The 14,149-nt window shown below is 49.2% G+C and overlaps 1 protein-coding gene across 4 annotated transcripts in view; it reads right to left on the reverse strand.

The window, feature by feature from the left end:
* LOC147019400 (collectin-12-like) overlaps positions 1 to 14,149 on the reverse strand; it is a 117,109-nt gene that overhangs the window by 47,129 nt on the left and 55,831 nt on the right. For 3 of the 4 annotated variants that reach the window (XM_085893830.1, XM_085893829.1, XM_085893828.1), the window contains 2 exons: positions 5,448 to 5,537; positions 1,252 to 1,546 (listed from right to left, as the gene is read on the reverse strand). In XM_085893830.1, coding sequence (XP_085749956.1) covers positions 1,252 to 1,546; positions 5,448 to 5,537 — 385 coding nt within the window. The remainder of the gene's footprint in view (positions 1 to 1,251; positions 1,547 to 5,447; positions 5,538 to 14,149) is intronic. The other variant, XM_085893831.1, reaches the window with a different exon arrangement.

Genomic DNA, 14,149 nt, shown 5'->3' on the forward strand with positions numbered 1-14,149 from the left:
GTCCTGGTTGCTGGGCTGAGTTGATCGTGCTCTTGATCGTGCCTGGGAGCCTTGCCAAGCCTCGTGCCTCGCTTTGGTTGGCTCTAGGGTTCTGCTGACTCGGATACGGGGTCGGGCGGCGGGTGGACCTGCCTCCCTCTCCTGCTCGCGGCTTGGCGCGGGAGCTGGTTCCCTGGTGGCTGTGGGCGGACTTGGGCCAGGACCAGGAGGTCGACAAAACCGCGGTTTCTCCTGCCCCCCCTGGCGAGAGCAAGGCCGGCTCGTCCGGCGCCGATCCAGGGACAGTTGCGTCCACACCACGGTCCAGCCTGACCACCAGAGATAGCTACGTTTTGTGTGTGTGTGTGTGTGTGTGTGTGTGTGTGTGTGTGTGTGTGTGTGTGTGTGTGTGTGTGTGTGTGTGTGTGTGTGTGTGTGTGTGTGTGTGTGTGTGTCTGCTTGGCGCCTTAGAGGGTTTGAGATCTGTATATTCATTGGAATTGTCTGTGTTTTTCCCCACGCCCGATCCCACACCATCCCGTCGAATCGCCCCGGATCCCTCCTCTTGCCGAGTCTTGTTATTTCTGGTCAATAGTAAAAAGAATAAACATCATCAACTCAGTGAAAAGTGACTCGTGCCACCTTCCTCGTCCCGTTTGCGGTAGGGCGATTAAAACCGCCGTCTTTGGGTTATATAAAAATAAATCACCTCCATCGTTTCGGCTCATTCTACGTTGGCGGGACTGTTCAAGTCCCGTGGACGTCACATTATTATTATAAATAAATTTCCCTATTGTTAAATGTCCCAGCTCGTTCCCTGTCATTTATTTCATTGGCTTAGCGTGTTGAGAAATAGCAAGGCAGAAATTGTGCATTTGGACTGACAGGCCTCGGTGACCATCCGCTCGGGTTACACACGGTTCAAGCATGGTAACGGCTCGTCCCGCACGAGGACTGTCGAGGGTGTGAATTCCCCGGTAGCTTTCCCGCGTGGGTACTTAGTTATATTGAAGTTTGGCAATTAACCTTACCCCACACAGTCAAATTATTGGCGATTCATGGTCCTGTAAGGGACCCGTGCCTTCCGGACTTATCCGAGGGTCATGACCTAAATTCCAGTGTGTTCGGTGGAGCCGACTCTACTGCCCCCCCCCCCCCCCCTGAGCAGTCGTGCTCGATACCGACACCCGGCCCCACAACAACATGTTGAACTCGCATACAGATCCACCTAATCTATTGGAAGGATTTCCACATAGGCCCGCACAGACTCGCCTTTTAAGAAGTCAGGCCTATCGACTTGAGAGCTGCGCGCTCTGTTAATAAGTCGTAGTTCCTGAGCTGCTATGTAAAGGTCCACCATCGCTTTTGAAAACCGCTCCCACAGCCGATGCTGCGCTATGTGCAGGACCGTCATGCCAGAGCGCACCTCAAAGGCTGCTTGTGCAAGAGCATAGGCCACATGGGTCGATCTTTCCACAAGAACTCCTTTGGTCGTGCTGTGAAGGTAAATGTCCAAGCTGCGTAAATGCAGGTCGATACCGTTCACGTCCGCTTCGATGGTGTGCACCTGTCCAAAGCAATGACACGTAAAGACACAACCTTGAAACTCAGTTGTGAAAAGTGCCAAACCTTTTTTTCCATGATTATTAAATTATGAAAATGTTATGTGAACAGATTTGAAAATGTTCCATTTTATTTTTTAACTGAATGGCCACCACACACTAGCTGACACAATGCAACAAGATTGTCGTCGACAGGTTTTTTTTATAGATAAGTTTTTCATAGTCATGGAATGTGCGGCGGTTGACGAGCCTCTTCAACAACAATCGCAAAAGTTGAACATGTTTGGACTTTTACAAGGAATTATCAGACAATTGTGCATCATGGTGTTGTGCGTAGCAGCTGTCTCTGACAATCACAGAAGCGGCACAATGTGTTAACCAATTCTAATTCCACTTTCAAGAGCTTCTGAGCATAGTGTCATATCCTCTGCAGCATTTAAAAAAAACATTGTAGCTTATGTGAATTTTGAAGGCCAATAAGGTATTATGAAAGTTCAATATAGTAGTCTGAACCTACCATTGTTTCCTGTACTGTAGGAAACAAAGCTTCAGAGACAATAAAATAGTGCATTCTAGGTACATTGTGTTCTCGGCAAGAATGACTGCACTGTGGTCACAACCTGCTCCAACAAAAATCCGGTGACGGGCTGATTTGGAAACGCACATTTAAAGCACTTTTAAAGATGAACAGCGCAATTTGGAAACACACATTTTACTGTGTTATTAAAGCATTAACTCAACACCTCTTATCCCTGTCAACCTCCACCACAGTTATATCAGAACTAACCAATTCATCACATTGTCACGGATTGTTTTACCCCAATATGGGGATGTTCAAAAACTACACAACGCTGTTTTTTTTATTTTATTAATTTACGTTATGTAAATTAACGCTCGATTAACGCGTTCTGACATACCTTGTGTTTCGACGAACTCGAATAACCCCAGTGCCGTATATAAAGTCTGGCCATCTTTGTTCTCTCCATGGAGCACTGTGATCGGCCAATTGCAGTCGTGTGGTTTTAACGGGCCATGTTGCCCCCCAATTTGAACAGCTCTGACTGTGCTCAAGAAATACAAGGAAGGCCATCTCACCCATTGCTCGGACACAGGAATGAAACTCTTCATCACTGGAGAGCGCTACTTTAGAGAGGTCGAATGTCAGCTGAAAAGGATCGAAGAACTTATTTGTGAAACTAGTTGAGCAAGCTGATGACCTCAGTCCTGATGTTCCGATTCGATACTGCCAGGATAGGAAGGATAAAATATTCTGAAAGTTATACACCGTGAGGCTATACATCTTTGCGTGGAAGTAACAACATTCGAAAGCGGAAAATACAGGACTCGAAATTTGGAGACGAACTCGTTAGTAAGAGTGTGGCCATGCATGTCATCGTGAAAAACACTCAAATTCTCTGTTATATTGCTGACTTTTCGACTGTGTTCATATCGAGCACAAGGATTACGGACCACCATCCGATAACCACTGTCATTGCTCGAATGCTTGATATCCATCCAAAGCATCAATAGCCGCATCTGACCGGTCGTCATCGCTTGACGCCATTCATCCCATCTGTGATACCCAGCAAACATGTACTACGAATGACAATATCGGTTTCATTCTCCATGTTTTGTCACAAGTGTCGTATTTTTTCGTTGTTCATACTCTTAATTTAAATTGCAGTGTCCTGATTTGTTCCAATAAAATTGTCATTTTCTTGATTCTGTCTTGTCAAATCCCTTAATGCACCCAATACAAAGATATTGTTCCCTATTTTCTGATCCCCACCTCCAAGCGAACATAACTTGATTTCCAGTGAAAACACCGATTTTCCTCTCTCTTATGCTGTCCAAGCTGACAATTCGATGTGCTGAATCACGGCCATAGACCATAGTACTCTGAATTTAGCCGGAGCCGAAAGGCAGCTAATGCGTACTAAATTCAATTGATGGATACAGGGAAAATCCTGAAAATATCATCTTTGGAGAGAATTCAAAGAGTAGAAAAGGTCTCTTTTCATGACATCACCATATTTCATACTCGGAAATCGTATATATCCACAGGGATGAACTATGAGTACGAGTATGAGTATGTGTATCAGCTCCCATCTCTCTCGTACTATGCGCTCAATGGTTTTCGGCTTCCTGGGGAGCAACATGGCGCCTATTGTTCAGTTGGCCAAACTCTCTTTATGTACGGCACTGATGAAACCTTACTATTATTTGACATATGATTAGATTTTTCGGACTCCCTCATCGGGATGAACACTCGACCCAAACGAAGCCAATGGAAATCTGACGCAACAAAGCCGGACAGTGTATAGTCACAGTAGAGGCTTAAGGCCTAACAGAAAACCAAGATGGCTGCCATATCATTTTGTCTCGGTGCTGTGGTGAGTGGTCAAGCAACCAATGTGGGTATGGTCAGGCAGCTGCCTGACCAATTGGTGCACATTTCAAAAATAAACCCCCAACAAGAATCCAAACAACAACAACAACAACAACAACAACGGCAGGTCATCACACACACGATACTTTTCGAACAGACTCCCTCAAGGCTCAGTCCTCTTTCCCAGACTCTTTAAGCTGTTCATGCACGACATTCCACAACCACCTGAGAACATACAGATAGCCTCATATGCGGATGATATAACCATGACCTCTACTCATAGCAACATCAACACTACCACAGCACAACTTCACGAGGATGAACGAGCGTACCGGTCGACTACCAATCGAATGGATCTTTGTCAGTTGGTGTCTGTGACTTCCAAGTGATGGTACAATGACCACATCAACAGCATAATGTTTTTAAAACTTGTATCTATGAAAATAAAAGGCAGTGTGTGTGCTGTTTCTATTTTTGTGTGTTTGTGCGTGTGTGTGTGTGTGTGTGTGTGTGTTTTTGTGCTGTCTGTGTGTGTGCTGTTTGTATGTGTGGTGTTTGTGCGTGTGCTGTCTGTTTGTGTGCTGTCTGTTTGTGTGCTGTCTGTTTGTGTGCTGTCTGTTTGTGTGCTGTCTGTTTGTGTGCTGTCTGTTTGTGTGCTGTCTGTTTGTGTGCTGTCTGTTTGTGTGCTGTCTGTTTGTGTGCTGTCTGTTTGTGTGCTGTCTGTTTGTGTGCTGTCTGTTTGTGTGCTGTCTGTTTGTGTGCTGTCTGTTTGTGTGCTGTCTGTTTGTGTGCTGTCTGTTTGTGTGCTGTCTGTGTGTGTGCTGTCTGTGTGTGTGTGCTGTTTGTATTTGCGTGTGTGTGTGTGTGTGTGTGTGTGTAGTTGGAGTCAATGCTTATTGAAATTGCAGTCCTGCATCACCTGTGGCCAAAGAACACAAAGGTTATTGTGACTCGCTATGCAGCAAGGATGGCACCGCTGAATGTCATGTTTCTCCTCACTATCTGCAAACAGAGACGATCCACCGGCTCTTTAATGAGTGTTGGCTTGTATCCTCCAGGAGTTAGCATAACAGTTCTCACACTCTGTGGCAAGTTCCACAAGGAAGTTGTTAAAAGCTCCCAGAGCCGGCCTTCTATCCAGCTTTACCCACAGGCGCTTCTTTCTCCTGGCACGACGTCGGACACGAACCAGCATTAGTGCCAACGCAGCGCAGGGCTTAGAGCTCTCACCCTTCCCGTCCTCTCCCTGCATTTCTTCGTTTGTTCACCAAAAATAGTGACGTTGACAATCACGTCGTGTGAGGCGAGTGTGCGGCAGTTTCCGACAAAATAGGATTTATTGTTTGATGTTCGTTGTGGACAATGTTGTTGTGTTGCATCAGCTAACATCGGCTGGTGTGCGGTGGCCTTTATGACGTGAGTGAGCTCAAAGTCCACATTCGCAACAAACCGCACTAGCCAGCAATCGGTCACAAACAACACTGCACATTGTCCCCCCAGTTCCTTTTACATCAAACCTCCAGATTCTGCAGATCCAACGTCCCGTTGATGGTGTCAAAGTAGTCATGAGTGCGATTTCTCACAAACTCCATGTGCTCCATCAAATCCTGCATGGTGAGGAAGAGGAAGAGGAAGAGGAGAAGGTTTATGCATTCATGATAGTTTGTGAGCACAAGTCGCACAGTAATCCAAATCAGGTGAGCAGGAGTACTAACATGGTTCAACATGGATACAGGTCAGTTCACTGCAAACTTTTAAAATGCTCGACGATGAAGTACAAAGGTGGTGTGGGTTGGTGAGTCTCACACTTGCTTTAACACATAAACTCAAACATCCTGATGTGTACTTTTTAATACAAACTCAATGCTGATGGAAGAGCATGGTGATGAGGGGACAACTGATGGACAATGCCCTGACTAAATTGGTGAGGAAACAGATAGAATGCCCTGATGGTAGAGTGGTGAGGAAAAGGGGAGACACAATGAGCAAAGGAAAGAATGAGCAAAGGAAAGAGAGCTAAATAAATAAACCATCATGGCACCATAGTCATGTGTACTGGAGAGCAGAGGTGTGTTATTAAGTTCCTTGTGAAAAAGATGAACATCAGACCATCTGATGTTCACCCACAGCAGGTTGACGCACATCTTTCATATATATATATGAATGAATATATATATATATATATATATATATATATAATATGTGTGTGTGCATATATATACATATATATTGTTGTGGTTACCAAATTCGCAAACCACCATTCAGGTCCCTTAGGTGAGATATCTCGGTAAGTATATGTGTAGTTAGGCCCAAACCCGTTGTCTAGTGGGAATACATGTCATTCATGCGTGCTGCGACTCTTCAGGATAGCCGTTTTTCTTTTACTATCTTTATTTTGGACCAACCGCCATGATTACCACCGCCAACCGCGTCTCAACAGTCATCACAACATCAACCACCCACCGCGGCGCCGCTTCACCACAGCAGCCACGACCTTTACCGTCACACCTCGCAACCGTCGCATCGCCACCGTTCTTGCGCCGCTTGTGGGTACCGGTATTGGACTCGTACAGGGCGCGCGCCGAACAGCGTGTACAAAACCACGGACTTTCCGCTCCAAAAATGGATCAAAAACGACTCACGCCCACTTTTGTTCCGTCCAATCGGTGAGCAAGGGGCGATTTGGCCCCGCCTCCAGGGCGTTGGAGGGCGGTCGCTATATGCAAATTCATGGATCAAAAAGCATTCACCCCCACTTTTTCTCGGGCCAATGGGGAGCGAGGTGAAAGGTCGGAGGCAGAGGGTCAAAGGCGAAGCCACGGGGCTTATATAAGCGGCTGCGTTCGTCAGAAAAGGGTCGTCGTGTGCGTTGGAGTTGTCGTGTGCGTTGGAGTTGAGTGCAGTTGGGAAGTTCGCAGGAAGAAGAGTTCGGAGTTGGAGTCGGAGCGAAGAGGACGGAGCTGTGGAGAGGCGGCGGTGGCGAAGGCAGACGAGGGGGTGCTCGCGTCGGTGCCGGGAGCTGCACACCAGGGAGGCCGACGGCGCGACCTGGTCGAGGTGGAGACGCTCGTCGCGGGACCCGAGACAGAGTAAAAATCCTCCTTTCCCCGAGCATCAGCAACCCCCTCCTGTTTCCCCCCGCGCTGAGATAGTGCGACCAAGGGGGCCCCCTTCCCACCCTCTACCAGACACTGTCCGCGAGGCCCGCGGAGTTGAGGCACCACCGCCGCTCCGCGTCTCATCACCAGACGGGTAGGCCCGACACGGTCTCGGCCCCAGGCCCGCCTACCCCCTCATCCTGGAGGGTGGTTCTCTTTTCTTTTGCTTTGGGAATGTGTGTTGTCGGCGCCGTCTGTGAAGTAAAATTGTATAAGTGTTGCCGTGTGCTCACGTAGTCGGTATTAGATCTGCATTGTCGCAATTGCATTGTGTTTCTTTTCCTTTTCTATGTGCTTTTGGTGGAATTGTATATGTGTGCTTTCCGTTCATCGCGAATAAATGTGCTTTATGTTGAACTGTTTCCCGCTTCGCTTCGTCATTTCTTTCATTGAATCCTCATCTTGCTTCACGTAAAGGGTTGGTAGTGGGCTGAATACGCCCGATAATTAATCGAACCGTCGAGGCCGACGATAACACCGCTCGGTTATCCCGATAGTACGGAACGGGTCGCTTAAGTGGCCCGTGTCCGAAGTCGACCTGCGGCGAGGTGCGATCGCCCGGTCTACCCTCCGTGTGGGTACTTAGGTAGGTCGAATTTGGCGAGCAACCCTATCCCACGCGGGGGCCGATTGGCTCGATCGCGGTGAGACCGAAAGGTCCACCCATGACTGGTTCCCGGCGTTAGTCCGAGAGGGTCACGACTGGATTGTCCATCCGGTGGGCGACATGCCGCGATTCGAGTTACGTGGCCGTCAGCACGCCGGCGGGCGCGAATCCGTAACACTGGTGTCAGGTCGTGCGATATAAACCCATCGCCCTCCTCACGGCACTGGTAACGGAGAACAGGAAAACGGGCTCTCCTGTCTCCGGCTAAATTCACAGGAATCGGTCCAGGGGTGAGAGGAGCGACCCCCGATTCCCTCCAAATTACGAGCGATTCAAATTAACCCTTTACGAGAAATAAGATGGCGTCTCAAGGCGAGCGGGAGCCGGGGGTATTAGGTATGTGTCGTCATGTAGGATCCATGGCCCAGGTCGGTTCTTTTTATAATTATAACCCCACCACTAACTGTGGTCAGTGGGAGCGGCTTGAGCACGAACTTTGCCGGCAAACGGAGTCGCACAATGGCAGCACGGAGCGGGCTGATATTAATGGCACAGCACGAGGCGTGAGCTCCCAGTCACCGGTTCAAGGCACGTGGTCACGGCATGTGCCATGGCAGGCGTGGCAGGATGACTATGCGAGCATTGGCAGGCTTCAGGCACAATTGGGGGATGTCTTGGAAAAGGTGAAGCGTTATGAAGAATATATCGAGGAGGTGCAACGTGGAGTGGACGAGTCACAACGGCACGCAGATGCGCTTCAGAAAAATTACGTGTACGGGGGGACACAGTGATTGGACGATTTACTGGAACGAATTCGGTGGCAAAAACATGACTTGGCCAATAGAGTCGACAAATTACGTGGGAAAAAGAATTTGGTAGTGTTTTATACCCGTCAGTTGGAATATGCGAAGAGCAAACTGAACAAAAGAATAGAGGAACAGCAGATTGGTATCTCCCAGGAAAGGAAACAATGGGAGGAAGAATGGAAAACCGAGCTCGAAAAGAAACAAAAGGAGCACGACTTGGAAGTAAAACAATTAATGGAAAAATTATTGGAGCAAGCAAGGCGGTTCAAAGAACTGGAGGAGAGAGTGAGGGAAATACTGTTGGAAGAGAAAAAATGTGAACACGATGGGGAGTTGGAACAATTGAAGGAAGAGATAAGAACAGGCAATCAGGAAAGAGAAAGCCTAGAATGGAAGATAAAAAGAGGAGAGAGACAGCTCGAGGAAAGGTCGGAGGAATTGCTGGAAAAGTCAGAACAGTTCGAAGAACTGCAGGGAGAATTGAGGGAGGAAGGAGAAAGGAAAACAAAGCTCGAAAAGGAAAAACGCGAACAAGATGGAGAATTGGAACTACTGAAGCGAGAGGTAAGGGCAAGCCAGTTTAAAAGAGAAATCCTGGAAGGGGAGATTAGAATGGGAAAGGAATGGCAGAAAAAACTAAATGAATACAGTAAAAAAAGGGACGAATTGAGGAGGGAAGCGGTGGAAAGAAGAGATGAAATGAGTGAAAAAGCACGCAAATTGAGAAACGAATTGGAAACAAAAACTTCTGAGATACTGAAACACGAAAACAAAGAAAGAGGATTACAAGACGAACTGAGGATGTTAAAAGAGGAAAGGAAGAGAACAGAGAATGAAACGTTAAGGAACCACACTGAGCAGATTGAACAATTAGAAGCCAAAGCAAAGTCGGAGTTTGCGGAGATGAGAAAGGAATTGGAAAAGAAAGCTTCTGAGTTACAGAAACACCAAAACAAAGAGAGGGAATTACAAAACGAGTTGAGGATGGTGAGAGAAGAAAGAACGACAACAGAGAATGAAACGTTAAGGAACCACACTGTACAGATCGAACAGCTGGAAGCGAAGGCCAGATTAAAGAATGAGGAACAAGAAAGAGTACTGAAAGAACAAGGAATGAGACAGGAGAAGGAAATCAGCCAACTGAAGGAAACCACGAGATTGCAGAATGAGATGCAAGAAAGAGTAATGATGGAAGAACGAATCAGACAGGAGAAGGAAGTCAGCCAACTGAAAGAAATAACGAGATTGCAGAATGAGGAACAAGAAAGGGTACTGAAAGAACAAGGAATGAGACAGGAGAAGGAAATCAGCCAACTGAAGGAAACCACGAGATTGCAGAATGAGATGCAAAAAAGAGTAATGAAGGAAGAACAAATCAGACAGGAGAAGGAAGTCAGCCAACTGAAAGAAATAACGAGATTGCAGAATGAGGAACAAGGGAGACAGTGGAATAGGAAATACAAAGAACAAGGAATGAGACAGGAGAAAGAAATCCGTCAATTGAAGGAAACGATGAGATTGCAGAACGAGGAACAAGAAAGACAGTGGAATAAAAAACTGAAAGAGTATGAATTTGAAACTGAATGACAAAAGGAAAAAAATAGGTTGGAATACGAGGACAAGTTGAAGGAGCAAGGAATGAAGCAGGAAGGAGAAATCAGGAGATTGAAGGACACATGGAGATTGGAGAGGGAAGAACGAGAGGAACAATGGAATAGAAAACAAAAAGAACATGAATCTGAGGTTGACCAATTGAAAGAAAAGCTGAGGCTGGAGTACGAGGAGATAGACAAAGAACAGCGAATGAAACACAAAATGGAGATGAACCAAATGAAGAAAACCATGAAACTGGATAAGGAAAGACAGGAGAGGAAACGAGGAAGAGTAATTAGACAGCAGCAAATGAAACACAAAAAGGAGATTAACCAAATGAAGAAAACCATGAAACTGGAGAAGGAAGGACAGGAGAGGAAACGAGGAAGAGTAGTGAGAGAACAGCGAATGAAACACAGGAAAGAAATGAGCCAATTGAAAGAAACAATGAGATTGGAAAACAAAGAGCAGGAGGAACAGTGGGAGAGAAAACAACAACTATATGAGTGTGAAATTGAACAACTAAAACGGAGAGCGAGACTGGAGTCAACGGAGATTGAGGAGCTCCGGAGGGAGAACGAACAGCTAATGGGGCTCAGAGAGAAAGAACGACTCAGATGGGAAGGAAAAAGGAACCAGGAAGAGACAGAAATAAGGAACAAGGAGAGAAAATGTATAGAGACACGGGAGACAAGAGACGAGGTGAAAGGAATTACGAGGGAGAGAAAAGAACAATTAATACGGAAAGCAAGGATGAGGTACGCGGAGATCGTGAAAGAGCAAGGAGTGAAAAACAGGGAAGGACGGGAGCGACTGAAGGAGAAAGCAAGGTTGACCTACATAAAGATAAGGGAAAGACGCCAGAAAGAAGCAGAGACCAATAGACAAGAGGAGACGACAGAAAGAATAAAATGTATAGAGACACGGGAGATAGAGGGTGAATTGGACAAGGTTAGTGACGCACACACACACACACAGAGGTAGTGGAGGACCATGATGGGGAGCTGGCTGACTGGGTGGAGGCCCAGTGCGAGCAGCTGGATGGCCTCCTCCAGGAACGAGGGGAGCGAGTATGCCCCCTTGAGGTGAGTCACGACCAGGTGAGTTCGGTCGTGCTTTGCGAGGTTGAGGGGACGAGTGCTGCGAACGGGTGCACGGAGAGCTTGGGGGGTATAGAGGCCCCGGAGACCCTTGTGGGGACACGAATCCCCAGTGTAGTTGTCCCTGTGTGTGTGGTGCAAGGCGTGAGTGCGTCCCCGTGTGTGAGTGGTGTGGTGGCGATGGTGCCAGAGTACGTGCTTCCCAGCACGCCGTGTGTGGATGAGGCACCGTGTGTGGAAGAGGCCGTGTGTGTGGATGAAACGGCCAGTATGAGTGAGGCACCGCGGGTGAGTGCCACCGCGTGTGTGAGTGAGGCACGGAGTGTGGATCAGGGACCGCGGGTGAGTGCCCCCGCGTGTGTAAGTAGTATGGTTTGTGTGAGTAGTGAGGCACGCGTGAGTGAACGGCCGAATGCAAGGGAGACCGTGTGTGTGAGAGAGCGGTATGTGAGGGAGATGTCGGTTGGCATGCGGGAGCACGCAGCCGCGTCTCCCGGGGTGAATGTGATGGAATGGACTGTGAGCGTCGTAACACGCAGGTGTGCGTGGGTTGAATGGCGACGACGACGACAGAGGAAAGAAAGCCGAGTAGCGGCTGTAGTTGTTTCGGGGACCGTGCCGGGTTCACCCAGCAGTGAGCACGAGGTTCGTGCTGTGCAACGCACGAGACCGCCACGTGCTCGCTTGCGAGAGTGAAGTCCCGGTCCGGAAACGCACGCGGTGGATTTGCCGATCCCGCGGACGGACAAAGTTTAGGCAGGATTATGGATTTGGACCGGACGGGTTCTCCACGCGATCGTGTGTGTTAAGCTCCAACGGGCAAAGCACATGTGTTCCCGTGGGGAACCCCTCGAGATGTGGGGCTTGTGTTTTTTTATGCGCACGGTGACGCCATGACTGCACGTGGGGTTGGAATCCGGCAGGAGGGGTATCCCTGCCGGATGGCACCGTCCAAGGAGGGACGAGGAACACGTGCAGCTGCATGAGGTCACGGGCAGGTGTAAAGTGCGCGAGCTCTGAGTTGCCGCGCAGGTGCTGCGCATGAAAAAAAAAACAAGCCTCACTTTCGGGTGCACAGGATTCCTGGGCAAGGGGTGGAAGACCCCCTTACCTGGGCACAGGATGGAAACTAGTTAGGGGGAAGGGTTAGCTTAGTTCGACCGACTTCATGGGGCAGGGGTAAGTCCTCATGGAGTCCGTGGAATGGATTAGTTAGAGGGATTTAGTGAGCTTTAGGTTGGGAAATAAAATGATTTATTTGGAGACAGTGACAGACTTGTGAATGTGTAGAGGGGACGTAGTTTAGCTACGTAGTGTTAAATGGAACGTGCTTTAGTGTAAGGGATGACGTGGGAGCACGAGTTAGTTAGGGGATGTAGTTAGGAGGATGGCAGAGTTCAGCGGTGTGTGTGTTGAAGAGTGGTGGGTTGTGAGGTGAGTACGTGTACATGTTGAGTGAGTGAGGCCAGCGGGTCTGTGTGTATGGAGCGAATGGGGACTGCATGGTGCGATGAGTGATTGGGGGGAGGAGTGACTCCCGCCCAAGGGACCCCGGGTCAGTATAAAGTGAGTTAGCTGGGTTAGTCAAATTAACAAAAATGGAGGTCGTTTTGTTGTTGGTAGGAGTGTAGGCTCGAAACCCATTTGGAGGGGTGCAGGAGCCGTGTTGACGGGCTTGGGAGCGTGGCTGCGAAAGGTGAGTATCGCTGAGTGGGTACCCCGGGCACCAGGCTAGTCAGCCGTGGTAGGCCAAGGGCCCATGGGGGGGCCGGGATAGCGTAGTGGGCACGGGTGCGCCTGCTGGGTGCGGCGGCCCGGGGCGCCATGAGCCGCGTGGGCAGTGTTGTGGGCAAGGGTGACCCTTGGAAAGGGGCCTGGGAAGCCAGCCTGCCACGTGTGCGTTTCAGGGGAGGTGCCATGGGGGGCACTCCCCGGTGTTAGGGAGCTGGTAGGCTCGGAGGCAGTGTAGTGCCCGGGGGTGCCATAGCGGGAGATTCGGCAGAGGGTCGTGCCTGCCAAAGGGAGCCACGTGTCCCAGCCAGGAGACCGTGTGAGGGCACGGAGAGAAAATTGGGGGGCGAGGCCCGAAATTGTGAGGACACCAACACAGGCGACGGGAATCTGGGTTGTTAGAACCAATAGTTTAAGCGAGAGGCGCTTGTTGAAAGCCCCGGGGTAGTTTAACAGTTAAATGGTTAGGGTAGATTAGGAGATGTACCCCTCCGCACCATCCATCCCCTCGCTCTCGTTGTGGGCCGCTGGACCCACTTTGGGTTAGATCGCCGAACTCTGGGGAGGCCATCCTGAGGCTTCGTTGGGCCTCGACACAGGACGTTAGCTCTCCCTTATTCCCCTCCGGGAAGGGAATGTAGGGGTTGGGAGTAGGCTAGGTGACAGGATAGGTTAGCCGAACAAGGACAGTACAGGGGGTTAGGGGACGATTTATAGTGGGGAAGTAAAAATAAAAAATAAAAAAATAAAAAAAATAAGTTGGGGCTAAATTGGGGTTTGACAAATTAAGGGAGTGGGTATGTACAGTGACAGGCAAAGGCGATAGGTGGGAGGGAGACAGGTAGGTAGGTCCGAGCCCGCCTTCCAAGTGGCCAGCACCACCGCACTCCCTCCACCAACCTCCACTGAACGGCAAAGACTGGCCAGCTTCATCTGCTGGCTGCGTTGCTGCAAGGCAAAGGCTGGCCCACTTCATCGGCAGCTGTTGTTTTGCTGCAAGGCCTGTGCCGGCTGGATCGTCTGCAGCTGCTGTGCTGCAAGGCCTGTGCCGGCTGGATCGTCTGCAGCTGCTGTGCTGCAAGGCCTGTGCCGGCCCACTTCATCTGCCGGCTGGCTGTTTTTCTTCAAGGCCTGTGCCGGCCAGTTCATCTGCCGGCTGTGTTTGCCTGCAGCGGCCTTCTTCTGCAGGCTGTGTTTGCCTGCTGCCTATGCCATGCCATGCCC

Source organism: Eptatretus burgeri, chromosome 9, assembly GCF_056783735.1.
Source record: "Eptatretus burgeri isolate ZD-2024b chromosome 9, Ebu_testis_v1, whole genome shotgun sequence".
In the NCBI taxonomy this organism is placed as follows: Eukaryota; Metazoa; Chordata; class Myxini; order Myxiniformes; family Myxinidae; genus Eptatretus; species Eptatretus burgeri.